This window comes from Peromyscus eremicus, chromosome 23 (genome assembly GCF_949786415.1).
Source record: "Peromyscus eremicus chromosome 23, PerEre_H2_v1, whole genome shotgun sequence".
Classification (NCBI taxonomy): Eukaryota; Metazoa; Chordata; class Mammalia; order Rodentia; family Cricetidae; genus Peromyscus; species Peromyscus eremicus.
In genome coordinates, this window is record NC_081438.1 from 14,374,261 (window position 1) to 14,400,744 (window position 26,484).

At 43.4% G+C, this 26,484-nt stretch overlaps 1 protein-coding gene across 1 annotated transcript in view; it reads right to left on the reverse strand.

Annotated features, from left to right (window-relative positions):
• Positions 1 to 742: 742 nt before the first annotated feature.
• Positions 743 to 26,484, reverse strand: part of Sbno1 (strawberry notch homolog 1) — a 50,177-nt gene continuing 24,435 nt past the window's right edge. The window contains exons 15-32 of the mRNA XM_059249506.1: positions 26,170 to 26,267; positions 23,846 to 23,997; positions 22,052 to 22,249; positions 21,375 to 21,542; positions 21,112 to 21,287; positions 20,668 to 20,799; positions 15,233 to 15,368; positions 14,319 to 14,431; positions 14,144 to 14,215; positions 13,641 to 13,740; positions 12,537 to 12,611; positions 8,426 to 8,572; positions 8,251 to 8,345; positions 8,082 to 8,174; positions 6,393 to 6,530; positions 5,803 to 5,879; positions 3,627 to 3,820; positions 743 to 2,211 (exon numbers count right to left, since the gene is read on the reverse strand). Coding sequence (XP_059105489.1) covers positions 2,069 to 2,211; positions 3,627 to 3,820; positions 5,803 to 5,879; positions 6,393 to 6,530; positions 8,082 to 8,174; positions 8,251 to 8,345; positions 8,426 to 8,572; positions 12,537 to 12,611; positions 13,641 to 13,740; positions 14,144 to 14,215; positions 14,319 to 14,431; positions 15,233 to 15,368; positions 20,668 to 20,799; positions 21,112 to 21,287; positions 21,375 to 21,542; positions 22,052 to 22,249; positions 23,846 to 23,997; positions 26,170 to 26,267 — 2,307 coding nt within the window. The 3' untranslated portion in view covers positions 743 to 2,068. The remainder of the gene's footprint in view (positions 2,212 to 3,626; positions 3,821 to 5,802; positions 5,880 to 6,392; positions 6,531 to 8,081; positions 8,175 to 8,250; positions 8,346 to 8,425; positions 8,573 to 12,536; positions 12,612 to 13,640; positions 13,741 to 14,143; positions 14,216 to 14,318; positions 14,432 to 15,232; positions 15,369 to 20,667; positions 20,800 to 21,111; positions 21,288 to 21,374; positions 21,543 to 22,051; positions 22,250 to 23,845; positions 23,998 to 26,169; positions 26,268 to 26,484) is intronic.

Sequence of the window (26,484 nt, forward strand, 5' to 3'; positions counted from 1 at the left end):
AGTCCTGGAGGTGCTGCTTTGAAAGCACTAGAAAAGCCAGGACCCACCCAACAGACATCTGCACATGCGAGGGGCTGGCATCAACAGCCTGGAACACAGCATCTTTCCCATCCTCTGCAAATGGGTCTCATGGAGAAACAGGTAAGTTACGAAGCCCTTCCTTCGGCTTCTGCCTTAACATGCCAAAAGAAGCTGAATGGTCCACCAGTTCAAAAACAAAAGCTCAGAGATTCTGTGAGGGGACACAATTCTCCTCTCAGTGGCCAGCTGGATCTAGGCCACAAAGGGATACTGCTTGATGCTCATGAGATCACTGCCTGAGATATATGGAATGAGGATCAAAGTTGCATCCACTGGGCAAAATGTGCCCAAGAACAGAAACCATTCTCCATTTGTTCTTTGAGGCACTAAGAATAAATAAATCTCAAACAATATTACGGTAAACTTAACCGAAGAAACTCGAGAGAACGAGAGCCCCAAGCGCTCCATCAGGTTTCTGTGACTACACACACCTCACCCAGTTCTTTGAGAATTTTACAAAGTTACAAAGAGAACAGTTCAACTTGAGACACATTCAAAAGTACCATCATTTACCCCATCCTTAAGATCACCTCAGATTTCAGGAAGGGGCTTCAGTCAGACTCTAAGGCTACCTGGAAGGCTAAGGCCACGCCGAGTTCTGTAGAGCCCTGCTACCTATGCCTGGAGTCCCCAGTGAGGGCCTAAACAAGAGTCCACTTCATTAGTACAATAACTTTTTTTATTCAACATCCACAAGATTTTGATATCCTGTAGCTTTTAACCAGATTTATACAATCTCAATTTTTCAATAGTGCAACCTGTGCAAGCAAAAAAAAGGGTAGAAAAAATGGGGAGAGGGGAAGCTGGGAGGAAAAACAAAGACCAATTGTCCCCTCACTGGTTTTTTATAAACATCTATTATAGGCGAAACAAAACTTACCCATGTTATAGATAAGTGTCTATTCACATTTGTACATTACCATTTTTAACAGCTGGAGATAATCTCTACAATGTCTTACAGCACATTAAACAATATTCAAGTTACTGGGTAACAACAACAACATACAGCAGAAGCCAAGTGTTTGCTCACTGTCTAGTTTACAACTCAAGTACGGTTTCCGGTTTGAATGACCAAGCAGATTTAGATAATGAAGTAAAAAAGATTGTGTGCAAGATGGAAGCCAATCATACTTCTTCCTAAAACTATGTTTAAGTTAAGGAAAACGTAACTTATGAAAAGGCTTATAGCCATTTTTGCAGCACAAATTAGGAATACTATTAACACATAAAAATAAACTTTTAAAGAGTTTTATCACAGAAAAAGGTATGTACTTACTACTTTGACAAGAAACCTGGGACAGGGAGGAGCGGGCAGGGCTGAGGGTTAGAAGCAACACCCAGGTATCAACACTAGAAATGCAATATCCAATGCTGTACATCTCCAATGCTGCTCTCCAAACGTGACTTCTGTGGTAATCTTGATTACACATGCTTTCAAAGACATGCACTGTCAACAAAAGCTACAAAAGAACCTGAATGCATGGCACGCAACCCTTCACTTCATGCTGTAGGAAACATTGTTTAAGTTGGAAAAGAAACAAATCCTTATATTCTGTTTTGAGAGACTTGGAACACATGCATCCGGGGAACCCCCACAGCAATGACAAGGATGAACTGTATTAACCCTGAGCACTGTAGAAAGGAAAAGTAAAGCCAGTTTGGGAAGGTCCAAGCATTTTCAACCAACTGGGGTCTTGTAGCGTTGTACAAACTCACAGACAGACACATCCGCTCGCGCACACACATCCGCTCTGCTCACCCGAAGTAAAAGCACACAGGCAGCCCCAAGGAAGCCAGAGGAAAGACACGCGACCCTCCCGCTGCTTGCTGTCAGCGTTGCTGCCTATTCCAGGTTTGTCCGTAACCCCCCAAATTCACTAGAGAGCACAACTGAAAAAAAAAATAGAATTCTTTGGAAACTGTCCCTGATTTTTATGCAAGTGGTATGCTCTCACAGCATTCAACGCCGTGTGGAAGCCGCTGCTCTTTACGAGTTGCTCACGTTGGTGATGCTCTGCGGGTGATGCTGCTGCCACAGCTGTTTCTGTTGGACTGCGAGCTGCTGAGACTGGTCTGAAGTTGACAGGAGATTTACAAGAGGAGACACGCAATTTGCCGGAATGATCAAACCTGTAATTAGCAACGAGAGTCTATGAGGTAGAGTCCAGCAGGAAGTGCTGCACAGTGCACGTGCACAGAGGACTGCAACCAGCCTGCCCAGAAACCAGACGGGGGCCAGCACTGGACTCAACTGTTCCCAGGAGGCTCCTAGATGTGTGTGCAAATGTGCACAATCATGTACCCAGTGTAACACCATCTCCTGATGCAGAAACTGAAGTGTACAGGACAGCACTTCCCATCTAACACTGCATAGCCTCATAAACCTTGCAGACACCATGCCTTCTACCACTCAAGAAGGCACAAAACGGCTCTAAGACAGAGGGTGGAAATGCTCATCTTAGTCATCAGGAAAGACAGAGATGGACACAGAAGAGTACAAGGGCAAGTGGAGGCACAGAGCCTAGGCTAAGGGAATTCCAGTTCTACCCTATGGGGAATCTGAACTCAATGTAGTAGCTAAGTGTGCTTTTTCTTTAAAACAAACAAACAAAAAACCAACAGCTAGAAACTCATTTATATGCTATTTTTACAACTGAAACTACCTGAGCAGAAGTTTACTGACTGGCAAGCAGTCTTCCCACTGGACAGAGAGGTTGTCAGAAAGGAACAGTGTAGCACCTAGCCCACTTGTAGGACATCTATAGCTGACCACAGGGCTCAGACCTAGCCTGCTGTCCTAGCCTCTGCAGAACTCAAAGCTCTCCCCAGTGCCATGGCCTGAAGCTGCACAGCCTCGGCCTGGCTGAATGTAGCCCCTTGGAGAGGAAAGCAGAGAGCAATAGAGGGTAACGGGAGAGAGAAAGGGAGAGCAGTGCCAGAGACAACTCCTGCCAGATCACAATGTCCACTACAAGGCAGGTACAACCAGCTATGGTGGTGGCTGTGACCCCAGCACTTGCGGGAGCAGCAGCAGGTAATTCAATACATGAGTCTGAAGCCGAAAACCACATCATCATCATCATCTTCTTCTTCTTCTTCTTCTTCTTCTTCTTCTTCTTCTTCTTCTTCTTCTTCTTCTTTTTTTTTTTTTTTTTGTTTTGTTTTTTTGAGACAGGGTTTTTCTGTGTAGTTTTGGTGCCTGTCCTGGATCTCGCTTTGTAGACCAGGCTGGCCTTGAACTCACAGAGATCCTCCTGGCTCTGCCTCCCGAGTGCTGAAATTAAAGGCATGCGCCACCACCGCCTGGCCAAAAACCAGGTTTAACTGCTCTCAAATCATAGAATGGACAGCATGTTCTGATATTCTTTGCATACTACTAGAACTGATAAATTTGTGATAAACTGATATTTGTGATAAATCTGCAGCAAATCTAAGATGTTCGATGTGAATAATAATAATAATAATAATAATAATAATAATAATAATACAATAAAAGGGTAGGGTTTGATTTTTCTCCCCACAACCAAAGCAAAAAAGCAGCTCACCTACAATCCGTTGTCCGTCTTCTGTTCTTAGCCGCACTATCTGCATTTTCACATTCGTGCCACTGACGGAGGCCAGAACACCCTCCACTTTTGTCCAGACGCTCAGAACTGAGCCACATAATACATAGTATGTGCGGCAGCGGAGACCTATCTCACATACCAATCCTAAACTTGCTTTTTTGCAGTTGCCACGCCTAGGAAACATGAAGGAGAAACGGGTATAGAAAACGTGCGCGCGCGCACACACACACACAGACACACACACACACACACACACACACACACACACACACACACACGAGCAATCTGCAAAGCCTAGTCATATTTGAAGTAGAAATTATGACTTTCTCCTAGGACACTCCTTGGGCTTACTAGGTCATCCTTGGCAAACCTAAGGTGTTACAATTACTTGTGAAAGTTCAGCCTTCCTGCACACTTGGTTACTACCTATGGACACACTTCTCACACTGCCACACCCCGTGTCACCGGGGCAGTGACTGCTGACAGTAAAGCCTTAGTGCCCCTTCACGTGTGACTAGTGGGAAAGGCCCAACAACTGGGGCACAGCACCAGATAGACCTGAGGACTGAGAAAATGAGGGCACAGCACAGTCAAACGTTCCCAGTTCACTGACAGGTCTATCTCAACTACCAAAGTGAAGTAACTTCAGAACAAGGAAATACAATGGGTGAGGAAAGCGGCTCCCCCAAAACAGGCACTGATAGCCGGACTCTCAATGAAGACGGACAGAGAGCCTACTCAACAGCGCTGTCCTCTGACCGCCGTGTGTGCCGCACACCAGTCATACAAGTATGTGCACACATCATTATGGACTTCATGTTTTGAGAGTTGATTTTCACTTTTATGCGTACTGGTGTTTGTCTGAGGAGGTCAGAGGGCAGCACGTGATCCATTACAGCTAGTCTAAGTTATAGGCAGTTGATCCCTTGATATTGGTGCTAGGAACTCAACTTGGGTTTCCTACAAGAGCAGAAGGCACTCTTAAGCCACTGAACCATCTCTCCAGCCCCCACCTCCAGTTTGTTTGTTTGAGACAGGATTTCTCTGTGTGGCCCTAGCTGTCTTGGCACTCCCGCTGTAGCCCAGGCTGGACTACACATCTACTATCACAGAGATCTGCCTGCCTCTGCTCCCCAGTGCTGGAATTAAAGGCATTTGCCACCATGCCCAGCTCTCCAGTCCCCGTTTTGATTTGTTTGTTTTGTTTTGAAGCAGGGCCTTGCACGGTCTGGCCTCAAGTCTGAATTCTCCTGAGAGATGGGGTTGTAGACATGAACAACCAGGCCTATGCAGTGAGGTTTTAAAGCCAGAAGGAAAGCAGCAGGGCCACAGTAGCAAGCACCTACAATCCCAAGACTCGGGAGACTAAGGAAGCAGTATGTGAAAGTTGAGGCCTGAGAGTAAGTTTTCAGGTCAACCTGGACTAGGGTAGAGACCCTGCCTCAAAAAAATTATAAAGCAAGACCAATAGTGGTGGCATATGCCCAAAATCCCAGCATTGGGGAGGCAGATCTCTGTAAGTTCAGGACCAGTCTAGTCTACAGAGTGAGTTCCAAGGAAGCCAGGACTACATAAAGAAACCCTGTCTCAAAAAACCCATAAATAAATAAAATATTAGAGGGAATGAGGGGAGAAAAAGATTGAGAAACAATTTCTACCAGAGGGGTGGTAATTAAGGCTATACTGCTGGACACTAGCTCCGTGGTAATATCAAAGCCTGAAGGACATGCAGAGATGTCACCAAAACAGCACCTGGTTCACAAATGCTAAGTACACATTATCTGTTGTTATTAAGTCAGGGTCTCAATGTAGCCCAGAGGCTGGTCTCAACTCCCCATGTAAATGAGGATTTCAAACTGCCCAAATGTGGGATTACAGGCGTTGAATGCCATGCCAAGTCTCTAAATATAATTCTGATGAGGTGAACTGTGCCTATCAATAGGCAACTTGTTTCTTTGCTCACAATCACATACTCATAAAAAATAAAAATGAGGCATTGCAGCTCATGTCTACAGTTCCTAAACTTGGGAGGCCGGGTAAGAGAATCAATCACAAGTGAGACTCAGCACTGCTCCACACAAAAAAATAGGAAAAAGCTGTCTTTAGAGCTTGACTGCACTTAGAAAATTAAGTGAAGGAACAAGGAAGCACTCACCAATATGCATGAGTGCAGGTGTCTGCAGAGGAATTGTACTGATCCAGCCAGTGTACCAGGGCGTCGTCAGAGACTACCTGCAAAGACACAGCAAACCCCATCACAACAACTCAACCCCGGACCTGGTCACGAACTCCAGAGGCAGTCAAAAACAACAAAACCGTCTTCATCAGAAACCCTAGCTCCCTCTAGCAGCAGATGTAAATAAATACCACTGATAAATGAGGCCCTCCTGGGATGAGCTTTGCAGAGAACTAGTTGAACATAGAGTTACTTTCAGAAAGTTATGGCAATACCTATAGAAAGTAAATAAGTAATGTTGGAAAAAACAGATATTGACTATTTTCTGGAAATCAAAAGATGGAATGAAGAACCTCGACGTACTAAACCACTGCACTGTGCCTTGTGCACGGAGAGTCACATGCTCATCTTGTCTCAATGGGCAGTAACATCAAAACTGCAACAGCCGTGCATAAGAAACTTGCTACTTTGGTAAAATCACCATCCTTGAACCCAGGAATTATAGCCGACACAGTTCCCAATCATGAACCAAGGAGTCACACAGTACCATGTGTTAAGTGAGAAAGTACCTTCTTATATTTCTTTTTCAGATCAGCATATATTTCTAATTTGAGCTGTTTCCCAGTGTTTGGTCGGTAAATTAAAAACAGTTTCTTCTTAGGGTTTACTTCTTTAACTAATATTGCAGTTTTTTTGTTGTTTCTTATCTATTAAAAGAAGAATTAAAAAATACATAAGAATTTGATCCTACACAATTAAAAATATTTTACCTTAACATCACGGCAACAAATTTAGTAATTCAAAAGACAATACCATTAAGGGCGATCAGGGCTTAAGCCTTTAATCCTAGCACTTGGGAGGCAGAGGAAGGGGGATCTCCGTGAGTTTGAGGCCAGCCTGGGCTACAGAGTGAGCTCCAGGGCAGCCAGGACTGTTAAACACGGAAACCCTGTCTAAACAAAACAAAACATACAAACAAAAGACAACACCAGCTAAATGTGTAAGTATGTAACCACAAGCCCACATTTGAGGTTTAACATGGGAGGAGCCTACTTATCTAACTCTGGCTAAAGACTTATAAATTGAGGGCCATAACAAGTCTTCATGTTTTTAAAAACATTGTGTGTGTGTGTATATGTGTGTATATATACATATATATACACACATATACACACACATTTAATGATTTATTTAACCTTATTTTATGTGCCTTCGTGTGAAGGTATCAGATTCCCTGGAACTGGAGTTAGAGAGAGTCGTAAGCTGCCATATAGATGCTGGGAATTGAACCCAGGTCTACTGGAAGAACAGCCAGCGCTCTTAACCACTGAGCCATCTCTCTAGTCTGTCCCCCAACCCCCAAGATGAATTTCTAGTTTCTAGTTTTCTAAAAGATTTGTTCATTTATTTATTGCACAGTGTTCTGCCTGCAGGCCAAAAGAAGGCACCAGATCTCATTACAGATGGTTGTGAGTCACCATGTGGTTGCTGGAAATTGAACTTGGGACCTTTAGAAGAGCAGCCAGTGCTCTTAACCTCTGAGTCAGCTCCTTTTTTTTTTTGGAGCACAGACTCAAATGCAGCCGAGCTCCCAGAGGCCTTTCTACAATGAGCACCAGGTAGACCAAGCAAATATGAGGCAGGCAGCAAGCCCCACTGGTGCGTGATCAGAAGCGACCCCAGGGTAAGACGAGAGGCTCCAAGAGTAGACTCTGGAACCGCCCACTGCTCCCACAATCCAGAAACACCACTGCTTAAAATTAGGATGTGCGGGGCTGCAAAGATGGCTCACTGGTGAAGAGCCCTGGAGAGGACCCGGGTTTGGTTCCCAGCACCAAATGGTGGCTCTCAACTGTCTGTAACTCCAGTTCCAGGGAGGTCTGATGCCCTTCCTGGCCTCTGTGGGCACCAGACACAAACTCCATCCACAGATGCTCACGTAAGCAAAATATTCTATACATATAAAATAAAATTAAGGCTGACATGGCATCCGCATCCATACACAATATTAAATAAATAAATAAAAAGGTTAATGGCTAAGGTGAGCCAGGCATGATTGTGTACTCCAGAGGCAGACACAAGGTGATCTCTGAATTCAAGGCTACTCTAACTGACAAGAGTTTTCTAGAACAAGCCAGGTCAACACAGTGAGATCTGTCTCAAAAAGAAAAGTAAAACTGAAGCCACAAAAATAAGTAAGAAACCCAGAAGAAGCATGATACTTCCTGGTAAGACTTTGAAGAAAATTCAATTCTTACTTGCAATGATAAGTAAAAGCCATCATCTGGTCCTGTCAGCTCTGCCCAAATCTTGGTTGCTTCTTCCCAGGACATTCCCCTCTCCACGCTAATCTGAGGAAGATACATAGAGATTTAAAAACAGCTCATGTATGGACACCAGTGAGCAACATGCACTTTCTAGACTTACTGTGTATAGCTCTACATGGCCAGAGGTTGAGTAGCCTGGAGTCAGAAACTTCTTCACATCACTCTTCCTCACCTTCTCATCTCCAGAACCCAGATCTTCAGAAAGAAATAGGACATATAAATGGGGAGATACTCTGGACCAGGAGCACAGAGAGGACAGAAGTGTCCCCACTCACCTAGGATTCCCATGTCATATCTTCCATTCTTCTTGGCATTTTGAACAACTGCAGTAAGTGTGTCTGCGAAATACTGAAACAACGCATTCTGCTGATGCACCTCCATGCCCAGAATTCTGTTTAGGAATTTTCCTATATTGTTATAGTCTACAATGACAAGATTATATGAAAGATTCCATGAATCCCCATGATAAATTAAAAACGTATCCTTTAGCTAGGCAAAGTCAAAGTCTCACTTCCCGGTCTAGCCTTCCCACCAGCTTTTGAAGTGCACTTGCACGTTTCCACCTTTGGCCACCAGCAATTGCAACACAAGCTGACACGACAGTCAAACTAACTTTTTGTACCTTCTACTGTTCCATGAATATACTTTAGCATGTAAGGATATTGGTTCACCAACATCAAATCTTTTTTTTTTGTTTGTTTGTTTTTTTGAGACAGGGTTTCTCTGTGTAGCTTTGCGCCTTTCCTGGAACTCACTTGGTAGTCCAGGCTGGCCTCGAACTCACAGAGATCGGCCTGGCTATGCCTCCCGAGTGCTGGGATTAAAGGCGTGTGCCACCACCGCCTGGCCTTTTTTTTTTTTTTTTTTTTTTAAGATTTATTTATTTATTATGTATACGGAAGGGGGTGCCAGATCTCATTATAGATGGTTGTGAGCCACCATGTGGTTGCTGGGAATTGAACTCAGGACCTCTGGAAGAGCAGTCAGTGCTCTTAACCTCTGAGGCATCTCTCCAGCCCCCAAATCTTTTACTAGATTTAGTTATTTACTTTTTTTTCTTCCCCAAGAAAGGGTTTCTCTGAATAACAGTTCTGGAACTCACTCTGTAGACAAGGTAGGCTTTGAACTCACTGAGATCCACCTGCCTCTGCCTCTCCAATCCTGGAATTAAAGGCGTGCGCCGCCGCTGCCACCACCACCCAGCTTAGATTTATTTTAATGTATATTTATTTTCCAAGTAGGGGTGTGTTTTGACTGCTTGGCGTCTGTACACCACTTGCCTGCGCCTGTAGCCTGAGAAAGCCAGGAGAGGGCATAGGACCCCCTGGACTAGAGCTGTGAGTTTCCCTGTGGATGCTGGAAACAAACCTGGAAGTGCCCGTACACACTAAGCCATCACTCTAGCCCCAATTTGTTTGTTTGCTTGCTTATTTATTTATGTGGTAATATATTGTATATCAAATAAAGCTTGCCTGAGGATCAGAGGACAGAGCCTGCCACTAGATTAAACCTAGAAGCCAGGCAGTGATGGCACACACCTTTAATCCTAGCACCCATCTGGATCTCTGTGAGTTCAAAGCCACCCTGGAATACACGAGATTAATTCAGTCTAGGAAAGAAACAGAGCCAGGCAGTGGTGGCACACACCTTTAATCCCAGCACTTGAGATCTCATGCCTTTGCTATCAGTATTTGGGAAGCACACATGCCCTTAATCCCAACACTAGGAAGGAAGTGAAATGGCTGGGTGGAAAAAGGTATATAAGGCGTGAGGAGACAGGAACTAGAGCCTTTCGGCTAAGGACTCAGAAGCATTCAATCAGAGTCGGCGAGGTGAGAAGTGGCTATGGTTCATTTCTTTGTCTCTCTGATCATTCAGCATTTACCTCAATATCTGGCTCCAGGTTTTTACTAAGACCATATAGATTTCGAGCAACATATTTATTTAGGTTTTTCAGGAAAGGGTTTCTCTGTGTTGCTTTGGCTGTCCTGGAATTAGCTCTGTAGATCAGGCTGGCCTCCTGCCTCTGCCTCCAGAGTGCTGGGGTTAAAGGTGTGCGCCACCATCACCTCCATCTTTGTTTTTAATTATATGGAATGTGTGAGGGTATATGTACATGAGTGCAGGAAACTGACCTCAGATATTCTGCAAGCTCTTAACTGCTGAGTATCTCTGGTTCCAAATCTTTTTTGAGACGCAGTCTCCAACTTGTTTCAACTTCCCCAATGCTGGGTTTGACTACAGGCTTACACCACAAAACTCAGCTTCACAACATTAGATTTTAACTCAAGTTTAACTGCTAAATTGTGACTCTCAACCCTGGCTACACAACTGGAATGCCCCAGAGTTTTGGAAAACTACTCATGTCTGAACTCTGCTCCTGGATTCAGTTACTTTTTAAAAAATTTACTTTATTTTTATTTATGTGTATTTGTCTGTGTTGGGATATGTGTGTCAAAGCCCAGGTATCCTCAAAGGCCAAAATATATATATAAATATATATAATATATAAATAAATATATATATATATATATATATAAATATAGTAGATCTCTTGAAGATGGGGTTACAGGTGACTGTGAGCTAACCAATTTAAGTAATAGTTCTGGGAACCCAACTCCGGTCCTTTGCCTGAACAACAAGTTCCCTTAACTGCTGTGCAATCTGTCTAGCCCATGGATCAGTATTTCTTTAAATCTTTTTTTTTTTTTTTTTGGGGGGGGGGGGGGGGGTTTTCAAGACAGAGTTTTTCTGTGTAGCTTTGTGCCTTTCTTGGAACTATGTAGACCAGGCTGGCCTTGAACTCACAAAGATCCACGTGCCTCTGCCTCCTGAGTGCTGGGATTAAAGGCGTGCGCCACCATCACCCATTATTTCTTTAAATCTTAGCCAGACAGGGTAACTTAAATTACATCTGAGCATTTGGAAGGCTAAGGCCGGAGGACTGATGCAAGTTCAAGGCCAACTTTGGTTACATGGTGAGTTCTAGCTTAGGCTATAGAGTGACACCCTGTCATAAAAAAACAAAACAAAACCTGAAAAGACAAGAAACTCCTGACCAAGTTGATTATATCTGTAGCCAGCGCTAGTTATAATATGGGTTAAGAGGATCTATTAAAGGCCTGGCCCAAGGGCACACTGCTTATCCCAGTTACTCAGGAGGCTAAGGTAAGAAGTTCGAAGCCTAGATTCCGTACAGAGTAAGTTAAAGGTGAACCTGGCCCATGCAGTGACACTACCTCAAAAAATAAAGAGGAACACTCAAGGGCAGAGGCAGGTAACCTCTGAGTTCTAAGACCAACCAACCTGGTCTACATAGCAAGTTCTAGAACAGCCAGGGAGACATAGAAAGACCCCCACCTCACCAAATAAAGAAAGAGAAACACCCCCACCTCAATAAACAAACAAACAAACAAGCCAACCAAAGATAAGTAAGCAACTAAATAAATAAAATGAATGAGATTTAAAAAAAGAGAGAGAGGTGGTTTCGGCATCAGTAGGTTTAGGGCAATTCAAGCTGTGGCCAGAATAACTTAGTTCACTGCCAATAACCACCTGGGGAACAAAGTCCATGTGAACAAGTGCAAAACCAACGACACCATTAGGGACCCAAGGAAACTGTTTACAGCCCAAACAGTATCCTGCTGGAATAGTATTTTTTTTTTTTTAAAGAAGTGGCATATAAATTCTGAGCACATGTCTCTGGGAGATCATGAAATCCAGGACAGGATGAACCTGGAGTTTTTTTCTTTCCTCTGGGCCCTGCCATCCTGTCCTACCTTTACCTGTCCCATTCATATGGATGCTTACTTTTAGTAATGTAAATCCCTATGAACAGAAACAGAAACAGTACAAAGAGAGCTTCAGGTAACTAACTCGGTGGACTAATTAGTACAGGCTCTGGGTTCCAGTCTAGAACCAGTTGTAACCCCAGCACTAGGGTGGCTAAGACAAAGCACTGCCATGAGTCCAGGCTGGAGTGGGACACAGAAATACAAAGTGACAGGGCTGGTCCTAGTGCTTGCCATCCAAGACTGGTCAGCTGGATCACCAGAACTAACAAGTAAAAACTGCCCGATGCAGTGCCTATCCGCAATGCAAGTAACTTTACAGTGGGAGTAAGGCAGACACAGAAGAAAGACATACCCAGAAACTTATGGGCCAGCTGGCACAGAGTAGTCAGGACAAAAGCGGAAACAGACTGCCCAAAGTCATCCTCTGGCTTTCACAAGCATGAACACACACGCACTTGAGTTGAGGATTCTTTGACAAGTAAGCCGTGGAACTCAAACTTTCACAAGCATGCTCCTACCCACAGCGTTGAACTGAGGCTTCTGTAGAAGGCTCCATCAATAAACACACGTTCCATACACAAAGTGACATTACCTTTATCCAGAGTAAGAATTCCTGACCGATCCTCCACATTAATCAGGCCCACTCCTATCAATCCTTGCCGAACATCTGTAAGAAAAAAAAATATCAACGTTCTTCACAATCCAAATGATTCAGTGAACTGTTAACCAAACAGATTAGGTTCTAGGATTAAGATTTAACCTACGTCAATTGAACTGCTAATCACCCTGAATCACCGAATCTCACATTGTGTCTAGTTTGTTTGGTTCTAGTGTTTTTGGTAGTGCTGGAGATTGAACCCTAGGCTCAAAAGTTTCCCTAGCCCTTCATTAAAACACCGTTACCACCAGATAGGCATGCTGGTGCACACCTTTAATCCCAGCACTGGGAGGCAGAGGTAGGCCTATCTCTTCTGAGTGCCAGGCCAGCCTGGTCTACAGAGCTAGTTCCAGAACATCCAGGGCTAATCAAATAAATAAATGAATGAACAAACACATAATAAACAAAAATTTAGCCAGGTGGTGGTGCACGGCTAAAATCCCTAGTACTAGCAAGGCAGAGGCAAGAGGAGGATCTCTGTGAGTTCCAGGGTATCCTGGTCTATAGAGTGAGTTCCAGGAATGCCAGGGTTACACAGAAATACCCTGTCTTGAAAAAAAAAAAAAAAAAAAAAAAATCAACCAAACCAAAATACACCTTTATCTTTGGTGACTTCACACAGGACTCAAGAGGTTGAGGCAGGAGAACAGCTTCAAGTTAAACTCCAGCATGAGTGAATTCCAGGCCAACTTGGGTTACAGTGTATCTCAAAAAACCAAACCAGAGCTATAGAGATGGCTTAGGAGGTAAGGATGCTTGCTGCTGCTATGCCTGATGACCAATTCCTGGGACCCACAATGGTAACGGAGAATGAACTCCCACAAGTTGTCCTTTGATCTGCACACATGCGGAACATTCACTACACCACTCCCTCAAAGTAACTAAAACACACACATATACACGACAAATTTTATCTTTTCACAAGAGCATCCTGTATATTATAGAGATCCTTTATCTAGGTACCCACAAAAATCACAACAACTTTGTACAAGTAGGATACCAGCTGATTAACGATTACATAAGGACATCCTAAGTCACCTTTAAAGAATTCTCCAGGGTAGTCTGGAGGTGGTGAGACCATAGGAGAATCCAAATTTACAATGGATTTCATAACAATTTCCAAAGCATTTCTTCCATACTGTAATAAAGAAAAAAAATGTGTTAGTCAGCTTTAACATTTGGGTATTTTTTTTACCCACTTAAATGCCATGAAAACTCTAATTGTAACAAAAATTCAGAACACATACTTTTTGATTGCCTATTCTGTGCCCTTACAGATAGCAGATAGTCAATACATTAATGACTTCTTTTATTTCTAATAACTCATTCTTGATGCCTTCACAAATACTCTAGTAGTGTTTTCCAACAGGAATAAAGGTATGTACAGATTAAATGATGTGTGAACTCTCATCTCACATGAAGGTATACAAGGCAAAGCTAACAACCAGCAGAGCATTTATTTCTTCTTCAACAGCAATCAAGTTCCCTTTCTGACACCGCACAAACGGCAAACATCTGCAGCGTTAGATGGAGGAACGTACCTTGTTGTCAAAGTTGAACCTGCTCAGATCTCTAGACTCTGTTGCTCTTCTGTCACCATGTGTAAGTGCTCCCTGGAAAACACACAACTCCTGGTCAAGTCACCATCAACCCCTCCCAGAAGTCAGCTAACACAAACCACCTGTCACAGACATCCAACGCAACTCAAAAACTTACCAAACTCTCAAGTCTCTTAGCAACAATAGATGCAAATCTCTGCTCTCCAGCCAGTTCCGAAATCAAAAAGACATACTCTGGAGCAGTCACTTGGTTTGACCTATGTGTTCTTCCTGTAACAACAATGTATACAGTTCAATGATTATGTTCATTAGGTAGAGCAGGCTATTCTGAGATCTAATTCCTAGCATTTAACACTGAACAGGTATAGAGACAAGGTCTCACATAGTCCAGAATGACCTCAAACTCACTATGTAGCTAGTCAGGCCTTAAACACCTAGTACTTCTGCCTCTACTAATCAAGTGCTGGGATTACAAGCCTATACATCAAGCCTGGCTAAGTTGGCACTCATCTAACTAAAATACCCTTGAAAACAAAAATTAAAGATAATATAACAACCCTTCTCAATGCTCCCTGAACAGCAACTTAATTTTAGCATCAATGTCATCACTACTCAAGGTTTAGACTCTATTGTAAACGGCAAAGCGCTGCCACCATTTGGTTAACCAGTGTTACTACATAGCTGTTCTGGATGTTATGTGTGGTGTGGATCACCAGGCCACAGGAAAACGCACAGGGATGCACCTTACATGCAGCTGCTAAGGGTAGAAATGAACATGGAAATAGTTGACTACTCTGACAGACCCACAAACTGTGCAAATCTACAATGAAGATACTTTCAAGGAACCCTGTTCTTGGAGGCCAGGGCCCCTGTGCAATCCTACCACTGATCTCAATACTGTCCAAAATCAGTCAAAAAGGAATCCCTAATCCACTACACATCATAGTATATAGAGAACACATTTCCCATGTGGAATCTGAGCGTTCCAAGGCTTATGGCGTGTCGTACAGACATGCATTCATGTCTCCAGAAACACCTTTCCTCCCAGAGGGATCCAGTGGAGACACTTACCAAATTGCTGAATCGCCCTATCAGCACTCCAGGGCAACTCCAAAGTCATGTGAACGCGTCGCCTTTGATTTACAGCTCTCCGATCTGCTTGTAATGAAATACCTGAGCTGGCAGCTTCTGAGATAATAGCAATATTCTATATCAAATTGAAAAAGTAAACAAAAATCACCTCTGAGCAAAGACAGGGACGATTAGTGCCTAGAGAACTTCCTTTGGTGGACAGTGATGGACACCAGTACGTATTCTACTCCCTTTTCAAAGCAGTCAGATGCCCTGCTGTCAGTCAGCGTGGCATGTGGTTGCCCAGAGTCGAGATTAGCTCTCCTAGTCTCCCTCAATACTAAGTAACACAGGCAAGCTGCAGCCAGGAAGACACAGGTGGCAGATACAATGTCCAAGAAACGTTATTTGGAGTAGAAGACAGGGCAGAGTGTCCTGAGTTTTCATGTGCCTGATGCACACAGGAAGGCCTACTGTCACCACCTATTGTAACGTAAGGGGGAAAAATGCTAATGATGGAGCTCACAGGTGGAGAACACACCCAACAAGCACGAGACCCTCAGTTTAAGTCCCAGAACAGGGAGGGTGTAGGCATGATGATGTACACCTGTAATCCTAGTACGGAGGAGGCTGAGTGAGGCAGGAGGGAAAAATGAATCCAAAGCCATCCTGGGCTGCATAGCAAAGCCACACTCAAAAAAAATAAGGATAGTAGTGGTCTCGTCTCCTCCAGAGGCTGAAGCAGAGGACCACTTGAAACTATAAACTGGAGAAAATGGAGAGCAGTCTAGGTAGAACAGCAAAGTCCTGTCTCAGGGGAGGGAGTAGAGGGAGAGGGAGGAAAGAGAGGAGTGGTAGAGAAAGTCAGAGCAATGTATTCATTTCTTCTCCTTTAAAAACTGCTTTTGAGACCAAGTTTCCTATGTAGGCAAAGCTAGCCTAAGACCCAGGATCCACCTGCCTCAGCCTCAAAAGTTCTAAAATTACAAGCATATTCTACCACACTCTTAGTCAACACACAAACATGTGTACATTGTCATAGGGTTTCTGTTGCTGTGAAGAGACACCATGACCACGGCAACTCTTAAAAGGAAAACATTTAATTGGGGTGGCTCACTTACCGTTTCAGAGGTTCAATCCATTATCATCATGGTGGGAAGCATGGCGGTGTGAAGGCAGACATGGTGCTGGAGAAGTAGTTGAGAGCCCTACATCTTACAGGCAACAGGAAGTCAACAGAGACATTGGACAGTTCCTGAGCATAGGAAACCTCAAAGCCTGCCCCCACAGTGACACACTTCCTCTAACACGGCCATATCCACTCCAACAAAGCCACACCTCCTAATAGTGCCATTCTCTACAAGCTTATGGGGATCAATTACACTCAAACTACCACATTCCACTCCCTGGCCTCCATAAACTTTTAACAATATCATAACACAAAATGCCTTTAGTCCAACTTCAAAAGTCCCCATAGTCTATCACAGTCTCAACAATGTCTAAAAGTCAAAAGTTCAAAGACTCTTCTGAGATTCACACAATCTCTTATAAAATCAAAATCAAAAACAGATTACATACTTCCAATATATGGCACAGGGTTAACGTTCCAAAATGTAGAAGGGAGCATACTGGACTATTATGATATTGTTACAAGCTTATGTGAGCCAGGGAGTGGAACGTGGTAGTTTGAATGTAATTGGCCCCTATAAGCTCATAGGGAGTGGCACTATTGGGGGGTCTGTTGGAAGAAGTGTCTTGCTGTGGGATGGTCTTTGTGTATGCTGTGAATATGTGTTGCTACTACTGGTTAATAAAGAAGCTGTTTTGGCCCATGGCAAAGGAGATATAGAGAAGAAGCTGCGAGCTGCCAGGGTAGCAAGATGTAATACAACACAGGTAAAGCCACTAGACAAGTAGTGATATGTAAATTAATAAAAACGGGTTAATTTAAGTAAGATGTAATAGCTAGCTACTAGCAATAAGCCTGGGCCATAGAACAAACAGCTTATAATTAATATTAAGCCTCAGTGATAATTTTATAAAAACGGCTGCTGTCCAGGTGGGACCTGGTGTGTCACTGTGGGGGCAGGCTTTGAAGTCTCTTTTGTTTAAGCTTCACTCAGCATCATAGCCACTTCCTGCTGCCTACAAGATGTAGGAATCTCAGCTACCTTGCTGTGGAATAATCCCTTTATCCACTGTGAAGATTGGTCACTGTGACTGGTTTAATAAACAAGCTGACTGGCCAATAGCTGAACAGAGTCATGTTAGACAGGAGTGCTAAACTAAGAATGCCAGGAAGGAGAGGGGCAGAGTCAGGAGTCCCTAGCAGATGCACGGAGAAGCAAGATGGGCATGCCATAATGGGAAAAGGTACCAAGCCACGTGGCAAAGCATAGATAAGAAATGAGTTAATTCAAACAGAATTTATCATTAATACAAGGCTCAGTGTGTTTGTGTGGGAGCTGCTGGCAGGACAGAAACTTCTGCCAACACTCCCTCTCCAGCATCTTGTCTGCTGTGCTCCCCCCATGATAACAGACGAAACCTCTCAACTGTAAGCTACCACCTCAATTAAATGTTTCCGTTATAAGAGTTGCTATGGGGCTGGAGAGATGGCTCAGAGGTTAAGAGCACTCACTGCTCTTCCAGAGGTCCTGAGTTCAATTCCCAGCAACCACATGGTGGCTCACAACCATCTACAATGAGATCTGGTGCCCTCTTCTGGCCTGCAGCCATATATGCAGGCAGAACATTGTATACATAATAAATAAATAAATCTTTAAAAAAAAAAAAAAAAAAAAAAAAAAAAAAAAAAAAAAAGAGTTGCTGTGGTCATGGTTTCCCTGTGAAGAAACCCTACCAAGACATACATGAAAGAAATAATATCGGCTAGAATGATGGCTCAGAGGTTAAGAGCACTGGCTCTTCTTCCAGAGGTCCTGAGTTCAATTCCCAGCAACCACATGGTGGCTCACAACCATCTAGAATGAGATCTAGTGCCCTCTTCAGGTATGCAGGCATACACGCACTTATATGTAATAAACCTTAAAAAAAAAAAAAGAAAAGAAAAGAAAAGAAAAAGAAATAATATCTTGGTTAAGCTGTAAGTATGTAAGAGCAACTTGTTCAGAGTCTTATAACCTGAATTCAATCCCCAGGGCTCAAATGATTCCCCTCAGTTATCCTCTGACTTCCATACCAATGACATAGCATGCCTGCCCACAAACATACATCCACACAATAATAAATGTAATAACTTTTTACAAATATGATTTAACAACTGAGATTTGAATAGGAATGGCCCCCATAAACTGCTATGTTTCAGTGTCTGGTCACAGGGAGTGGTACTATTAGGAATTGTGGTCTTGTTGGAATAGGTGTGGCCTTGTTGGAATAAGCCATGCATTGGACACAGGCTTTGAAGCATCAGAAGCTCAAGCCAGGCCTAGTGGTCATCTCTTCCTGCTGCTTGCTGATCTGGATGTACAACTCTCAGCTCCTCCGGCACCATGTCTGCCTGCACACTGCCATGCTTCTTACTATGATGATAATGGGCAAAACCTCTGAAACTGTAAGCTAGGTCCAACGAAACGTTTTCCTTTATAAGAGTTGTCATGGTCATGGTGTCTCTTCACAGCAACAGAAACCCTAACAAAGACAACTGGTTGATTTTGACAAATTCCTTCCATACATGGGCCTATATTCAAGAGATAAATCATGTAAACTCTCACTCCAATCCCAGGGAACCTGACATCGTCTTATGGCCTCCACACGTACCCAGAACACGCTTTGGTGCCTGTATACACACACAGGCGAAACACTCACGGGTGTGGTGGCATAAATGTTTAGTCCTAGTACAAAAGAGGAAGGGGGGGGGACATACAGACAGAGAGAAAGAAAGAGAGAGCAAGCAAGCCGAGATTTGTGGCATAAGCCTTTAATTCCAGCAGAGGCAGGGGAACCTTGGATTTCTAGGCTAGCCTGGTTTACAGAGCTGAGTTCCAGGACAGCCTGGAAAAGAAACACAGATAAAAGAAAAAGAAAAACGAAAAAAGAAAACTAAAAACAACTCATACACAAAAAATAAAACTAAAAACAACAAAACTTTTCAAAAGCCACTTCTTTCCTGGGGCTGGAGAGATGACTTAGTGGTTAGAGCCCTTATTCTTGCAGGGGACTCAAGCTCAATTCCTAATACCCACTCAATGGCTCACACAATCTATAACTTCAGCTCCAGGGGATCCAATGCCCTCTTCTGGCCTCTGTGGGCACATGCAGACACACACAGAGTTAAACATTAAATAAGTAAATCTTTTGTTTGTTTTTAATTATTGTTTCGTTTTTTAGTTTTGTTTTTTTGGGGGGGCTGGGGGTCTTGGAACAGGGTTTCTCTTCTCTGTGTAGCCTTGGCTATCCTGGAACTCACTCTGTAGCCCAGGCTGGCCTCAGACTCACAGAGATCCCCCCACCTCTGCCATCTGAGTGCTGGGATTAAAGGCGTGTGGTGCTGCAGCTGCTGCCGCCACCCCACCCCCACCTCCCCCAACCCCCGCCAGCAGCATTTGTAAATACTGCTTTAGACTCAAGATTAAATGCCACTCTATGTCCTAACATTAACAGCTAACTGTCATCCTTGTGTTCTCTTTTGTTTCCTTCACTGTCGTCACATGAACAGAGTTGTTCCTTGTGTCCTTCCTTCACAACAGGCTACAAGTATGAAATCATAAGCCCAGATGAACTTTCAGTCCTAAGCTACTGTTGGGTATCTAACGGCAGCTATGCAAAAGTAACTACTACAAGAAGGAAGAAAAGAAAGAAGGGAGGGGAAGGAGAGCAAAGAAATCACTACAATGACTCGCTACTTTTATATTCAGATTAAGTTACCCCTGTATCTCTCTAATTTTTCAGACAAGGCTTCATGTAGGCCAGGCTAGTTTAAAACCCCTGCTCTACTGTAGCCACCAAGACAGAGCTCCCAATCCTCCTGCCTCGACTTCCAAGGTGCATCATCTCACCTGGCTTGTATGTCCAAGAGTTCAAAAGTTCTCCTAAATACCGAGAACAATGCTCTTTTGCTCCATACAGAATCTACACTATATTTCTCTTATAACCACTACAGCATGTAAAATAGTAAGTACAGCTGTGCGGTGGTGGCATACACCTTTAATCCCAGCACTCAGGAAGCAGAGGCAGGCGGATCTCTCTGAGTTCAAGGCCAGCCTGGTACACAGAGGAGTTCCAGGATAGGCTCCAAAGCTACACAGAGAAACCCTGTGTTGAAAAACCAAACAAACAAGAATATCAGTACAATTACTAATAAAAATAGACTACTCAACAAGCATATAAGAGAATCTGTGGGTATGGAGGGAGGGAGGGAGGGAGGGCAAACCCTTCTAAAGCCTTCTGTTGAAAAGCACCCCAGGAAAACAGACCTTCTCTCCATCCATAAACCTTTGCTTCTCCGTGAGGTTTAGAATTTCCACAGGAACATCAACTTCCGACCTTGACTCGTAAGATATGCGTCCATCATCATTGCTCACCACCCGGCCCTTGCGGCCAGTCATCTGAGGAGTAAACGTCAACACAGAGCTTTAAGGAAATTGGCTGGGAGCATGAAACATGGATGATACAAGCTTCACTGGGATAAAAGAACATCGCAACATGAAAAACTGGTCCATGGCGACCATCACAAAAGCTTCCCAACAGTCCAGGAACCAGGCTCAGGCAAACCTCAGCCTTCTGTAGTCATATGCTGAGAACTAAAGCAGAACAAGGTTCTAAGCTGTGTCCAGAGAACAGGACACTCATGTCACAGGACTTAAAGCGAGAAGAAAATTGTAACAGGAAAGAGCCCAGCACTAACCACATCCATTTACCTCAGCCACATTTTCAGGACCACCAAGTGCATCAATAAGTTCATCCAGGGTGTTAGGAGGGAGGTCTTCAGCTAATTTTTCTAGTTTATCAAGCAGGTCTTTCTTCATCTGCTGTGCCCTTTCTACAGCATCCTGACTCGTTATAAGGCTACTGTTACTGTTGGTGTTACTGTTAGCTGATAAAGAACATTTGTTAATCAGTCAACCGTCAATACCCGGTTCGATAACAGCACATTTCCAAAGTAGGACTTTCTGCACAGTACCTGGTGCACTGTTGGGAGCAGGTGAGATGACCGGCGTCGAGGAGAAACTAGGCCGCTTTGAACCAAGACCTGATGCTAACAAGGCACTTTGAATGGAATCTGGATCTATACTTTTCTTCTTTTTTTTATCTTTGCTTTTCTTGTGGTCTTTCCTAATTAACCAAGGATCTAAAACAAAGGCAAATATGTATCAAATAATTGGTTAGACCAATATAGACTTTTTTTTGAGACAGGGTTCTAGTTGTCCCGGAACTCGCTCTGTAGACCAGGCTGGCCTCAAACTTAGAGAGATCCACCTGCCTTTCCTTCCTGAGTGCTGGGATTAAAGGTGTGTGCCACCACAGCCCGGCTGATTTGTTTTATTTTTAACTATGTGTATGTGTGTGGATCTGTATGAGGGTTTATGTACACAGTCCAGGCAGGTGTCTGTGGAAGTCAAATGTTCGTGGAGCTGGAGTTTGGGAAGTTATGAGCTCACCAAACTCAGGTGCTCTTAACCACAGAGCCATCTCTCCAGCACCTCTATTTTTTGTCTGTTTTTCAGACAGGGTCTCACTACGTAACTCTGGCTGGCCTGAAAACAAGAGATCGATCCTCCTGCCTCTGCATCCCTAACGCTGCGATTAAAGGTGTACACACACCCCTTCTGCTCTCACGCAACAGTTCAGTGAACTCACCATCCTCGTTGTCTTCACTGGACTCATCTCTGAAGGGATTGAAATCGTCATCATCTCCAGAGCTCATGTTTTTAGAGCTCTCACAGTCGCTCTCTTCACTGTCAGAGACACCAGACTCACTTCCGCTGTCATCAGAACTGCTACCAGCAAGGCCACCAACTTTTCGTGCTTTTTTGGCTTCTCGGGTTATTTCTTCACCTACCCTCAAGCCCCAAACAAGAGTCAGCTGGAAATTCAATGTTTCTAAAGACCCATGGTGTCAGATTTTAGATTATTAGTTGAGTCTAGTGAGAACCACAGGCACCAAGAGTGTACATGTGAACAACAAAGCAAGCTTACAAGAACCAAGAGCCCTGGTCATGGTCAGCTACGCAACAAGAAACTAGATACATAAATACAAACTCAAAACTGATGGAAAGAAAATGAGGGGCTGGATCAAACCACATTACATGCATGCATGATTGAAATCCTCAAACCACACAAAATAAATACAAACTCAAGACTGAGTGCAAACAGGCATGAAATAACTAGAAAAATTAATCTATAAGCCAGTATGGTAGTCTCTAATCCCAGCACTTGGGACGTAGACAGACAGGTCTCTGGTGAGTCCAAAGCCTGCCTAGTCTACAGAGTGAGTTCTAGGTGCATTAGGACTACATAATGAGACCCTGTCTTGAAACAAATGAAGGAGGAGAAGGACAGATAGACATATTGATTTATAAAAATCTTATTTTTAAAGGTAAATAAGTGGTTGGTTTGAGTTACCTAATATTTAGAAAACAGACTGTGAATGTTATAAAACTAAAACCAAACACTCAGAGGTTCTCTTATTAATGGACCAGAGAAAACCTAATTTTGAGACACAGGGAGAAGTCAGCTACTCTACCCCACTACTCAATCAAAAAGCACAGGGTGTGTTAAGGAGTAGCAGTCCACTCACTTCAAGTGCATTACAAATGTGAGGACCACTGAAATGGTTCAGTAGATAGAGTGCTTGTCACAAACCCTGAGGACCTGAGTTGGACCCCAAAACCTACATGGTAAAAAGTGATCAACCCCTGCAAATTGTCCTCACATTCACAATGGCCCATGTACATCCAGACACTAATGTTATAAAAAACATTTTACTATGAAGAGTATGTATTCTGTCCTATCTACATTGATTACAGTGTCAGTCACTACTGAGAGCACACAGCACTGCAGGTATTTCTGTCTGAGCATGCTCAGGCAGGAGCCCAGGGCCCAGAAAGCATCCTGGCTTTTATATCAGAATCTTCCCCTCACTTCTAAAAGTCAAACAGCACAGACAGCACCCAAACACAGATTCTAGTTTTCACCATCACAAGCTAGTTATCATACAGGGGTGAATGCACTCCTAAAGATTAATAGCTGCACTAATCGTTAGCCTCAGCCAGCAAGGCCAACTTAATGCCTGCAACCCAGCTGCTCCAGAAACTGAAGCAGGAGGAAGACAAGCACCACCCAATACTTCCAGAAGAGGGGGTGACCAGCCAGTTCCACATTTATTAACCAGCAGCACTGACAACACAGAGACGAAGTGACCCTACCAAAGCCTAACCTTCCCACAGAGCTGAAAAGGTTCTCATTTCTAAGTGCTGGACAGAGTATCCAGCTAATCCAAGGAAGTGGGAGCACTTGTGTATTCACTGAGGACTCAGCAAAGGGAAAGCAGCAGTCCCTTCCCACTCACGGAAGGCAGGAGCTCAGTCACAAACAGCTACTCCAAACTCACCATCAGCACTGCTAGCATCAACTACTTAAAAAAGCACTCACCTTTCCGCTTCTTCATCTTGTTTTCTTTACAGGGACTATCTCTCGGTGAACTGTTGTTACTTGGAGCTGTCAAATCGATTCCTAGCAAACTATAAAGTTTCTTCCTGTCTGGAGCAGGGAAGTGTTTTTCAATGAGTGACTGCAATACCCCTCTGTAGGAAAAAAGCAGTGAACCTTACTACTTTATGTGACACTTGAAAAAAAAATTTTTTTCAATCTTAAGAAATACTTCTAGCTGGGCAGTGGTGCCACACACCTTTAATCCCAGTACTCAGAAGGCAGAGGCAGGAGGATCTCTATGAATTTGAGGCCAGCCTGGTCTACTACCAAGTGGTTCAAGGACAGCCAGGGCTACACAGAGAAATCCTGTTTCAACCCCCTGCCCCCCAAAATTAACACAGGTTAAGCAGATTTTAAGAGAAGCCTGTCCAGCAGCAGTAAGCAAGACAAGACACCCATCTGTTATACTTTCTAGCGCTTACCTTAAAGAACAGGACAGGCTCACTGGGTAAGGGCTTGCTCTGGAATGAGCATGAAAACCTGAGTTCAAATCCCCAGCAAACACAATTAAAAGCTTAGCAAGGCTATATAGGCCTGTTACCCAAGCATTGGAGGGAGGAGACAAGCAGCCAGAGAGCTCACTAGCCAGTCAGTCTAGCTGAAGTGGTAGGACTTCAGTTCAGAGATTCTCTCTCTCTCTCTGAGAGAGACAAAGCAATAGAAGACACAACCCTCTGCTGCCTACAAGTCTGTACACAGGAGCATGCACTCCACACTTATTTGTATGCACCACACCCAAGTGCACACACATACACATATCACCCAAATACAAAACACTATTAAAACTAAAGGGTTTAAAAAGGAGGGCATAAGTGGGGGTGGTTGCACACGCCTTTAACCCCAGCACATGGGAGGCAAATGAAGGTGAATCTCTAGGAGTTTGAGGCCTGCCTTGTCTACAAAGCAAGTTCCAAGACAGCCAGAGCTGTTACACAGAGAAACCCTGTCTCTAGGGGAAATAAATAGTGGGGGGGGGGGGCGGGGGGGGGCGGGGGAGAATAACAGTACTTGATTATAATCACAACTGCTGAGGGAGGTTTAGGCAGGAGATGGCTTAAGTTCACAAGTTCAAGATTGGCCTGGGAAATACAACAAACTGAACAAAGAGGCTACTGAGACTAATTACAGTAATACACTCAGTTACCTCAACATGATGCTTCAACGTATAATCAGTAAGATTTCTTATATTTTTATAAAGTGTCTTTGAAACTTGGTGTGTTTTACATTAACAACATAAATGTACCTATACAGACACTTCAATTGCTCAGTAGAGTCACATGTGACAAGTGGCACTTTCTTAATGATTCAAACCAAAAAAGTAATTCAAATTTTGCTCTCATAAGCAGTTTTCAGTAACAGGAGTCTTTCAAAGCACTGGACTGTGTGCCTGCAACACACACAAGCACAGAAGCACAGTCTCAAAGCTGTTGTGTGGATTTATTATCAGTTAGTATTTTCCAAGATTTAAAGAAAAAAATTCTTTTAATTTATTTTATGTGTATGGTTGTTTGCCTCTATGTATGTCTATGAACCATATGTGTGCCCAGTGCCTTCAGAGGGCAGAAGAGGGCCTCAGACCCCCTGGACTGGAACTACAGGTGGTTGTGAGCAGCCATGTGGGTGGTAGGTCCACTGCAAGAGCAGCCAGTCTCGCCAGCCTCCTCAATAACTTTGAACATCTTTCAAACTTTCTGAAATTCCAATTCCAATTTCCACTTTTTGTTTTTATAAAGTTGATTTTAAAATTATGTGTGTATGTGTCCATACATGGATATGATGTACACGTAGTGCAGGTGCCCTCAGAGCTGTGAGCATGAGATCCCTTGGAGCGGAAGGTAAACAGGTTTGGAAACACAGGTCCTCTAAGAGAGCAATATGGGTTAAGCACTGAGCCATCTTCCCAGTTCCCAGTGTGAAATGTTTAGAGCAGATTCTAGTCTACGGCGGCAAACTAAGTGCCACTCACAAAAGCAATGGTCAGTCACGTTAAACGCAGAACATGGAATCTGAAATTAAGCCAACTTAAAGATGTAAAGAACAAAATCCAGATGTGTTAGTCCACATACTCTAAAGTTGCCAAATGCTCAGCATTTCAGGATTATGAGCTATCTACCTTCTATTTTTCATAAGATTTACTATAAAGAAAGAAAGCACAAAACTCTAAAAACTCAGATAAGGACAACTTTTAAAGATGATACAGGTTAAAAAAAAAAGGAAATGCTAATGTTTCAACTAATTTTATATTCAAGAAAAAAAAAAATTACTTGGCTGTTGAAACAAAATCATTTAGTTCTCCTCCACCCTCTTCCAAGGCCTCCAAAGTTCTAGCTTCTCCTGTAGACTGCAGACCAATTACCACACACTGGAAAACACAAAATATACAATTATAAATAACTTAAGGCATATGCCAAATATCTAGTAACAATTCTTAAAAGATTTCAAAAAATAACCACTATATTAAAGCAATTTGGGCTTCATTTTCTCTATATGAGGTATGCTATGTTAAAAAGTGAGAGAAAGTCAGGTATGGTGCTGCTTGCCTTTAATCCGGGCACTCATAAGGCAGAGGCAGGCAAATC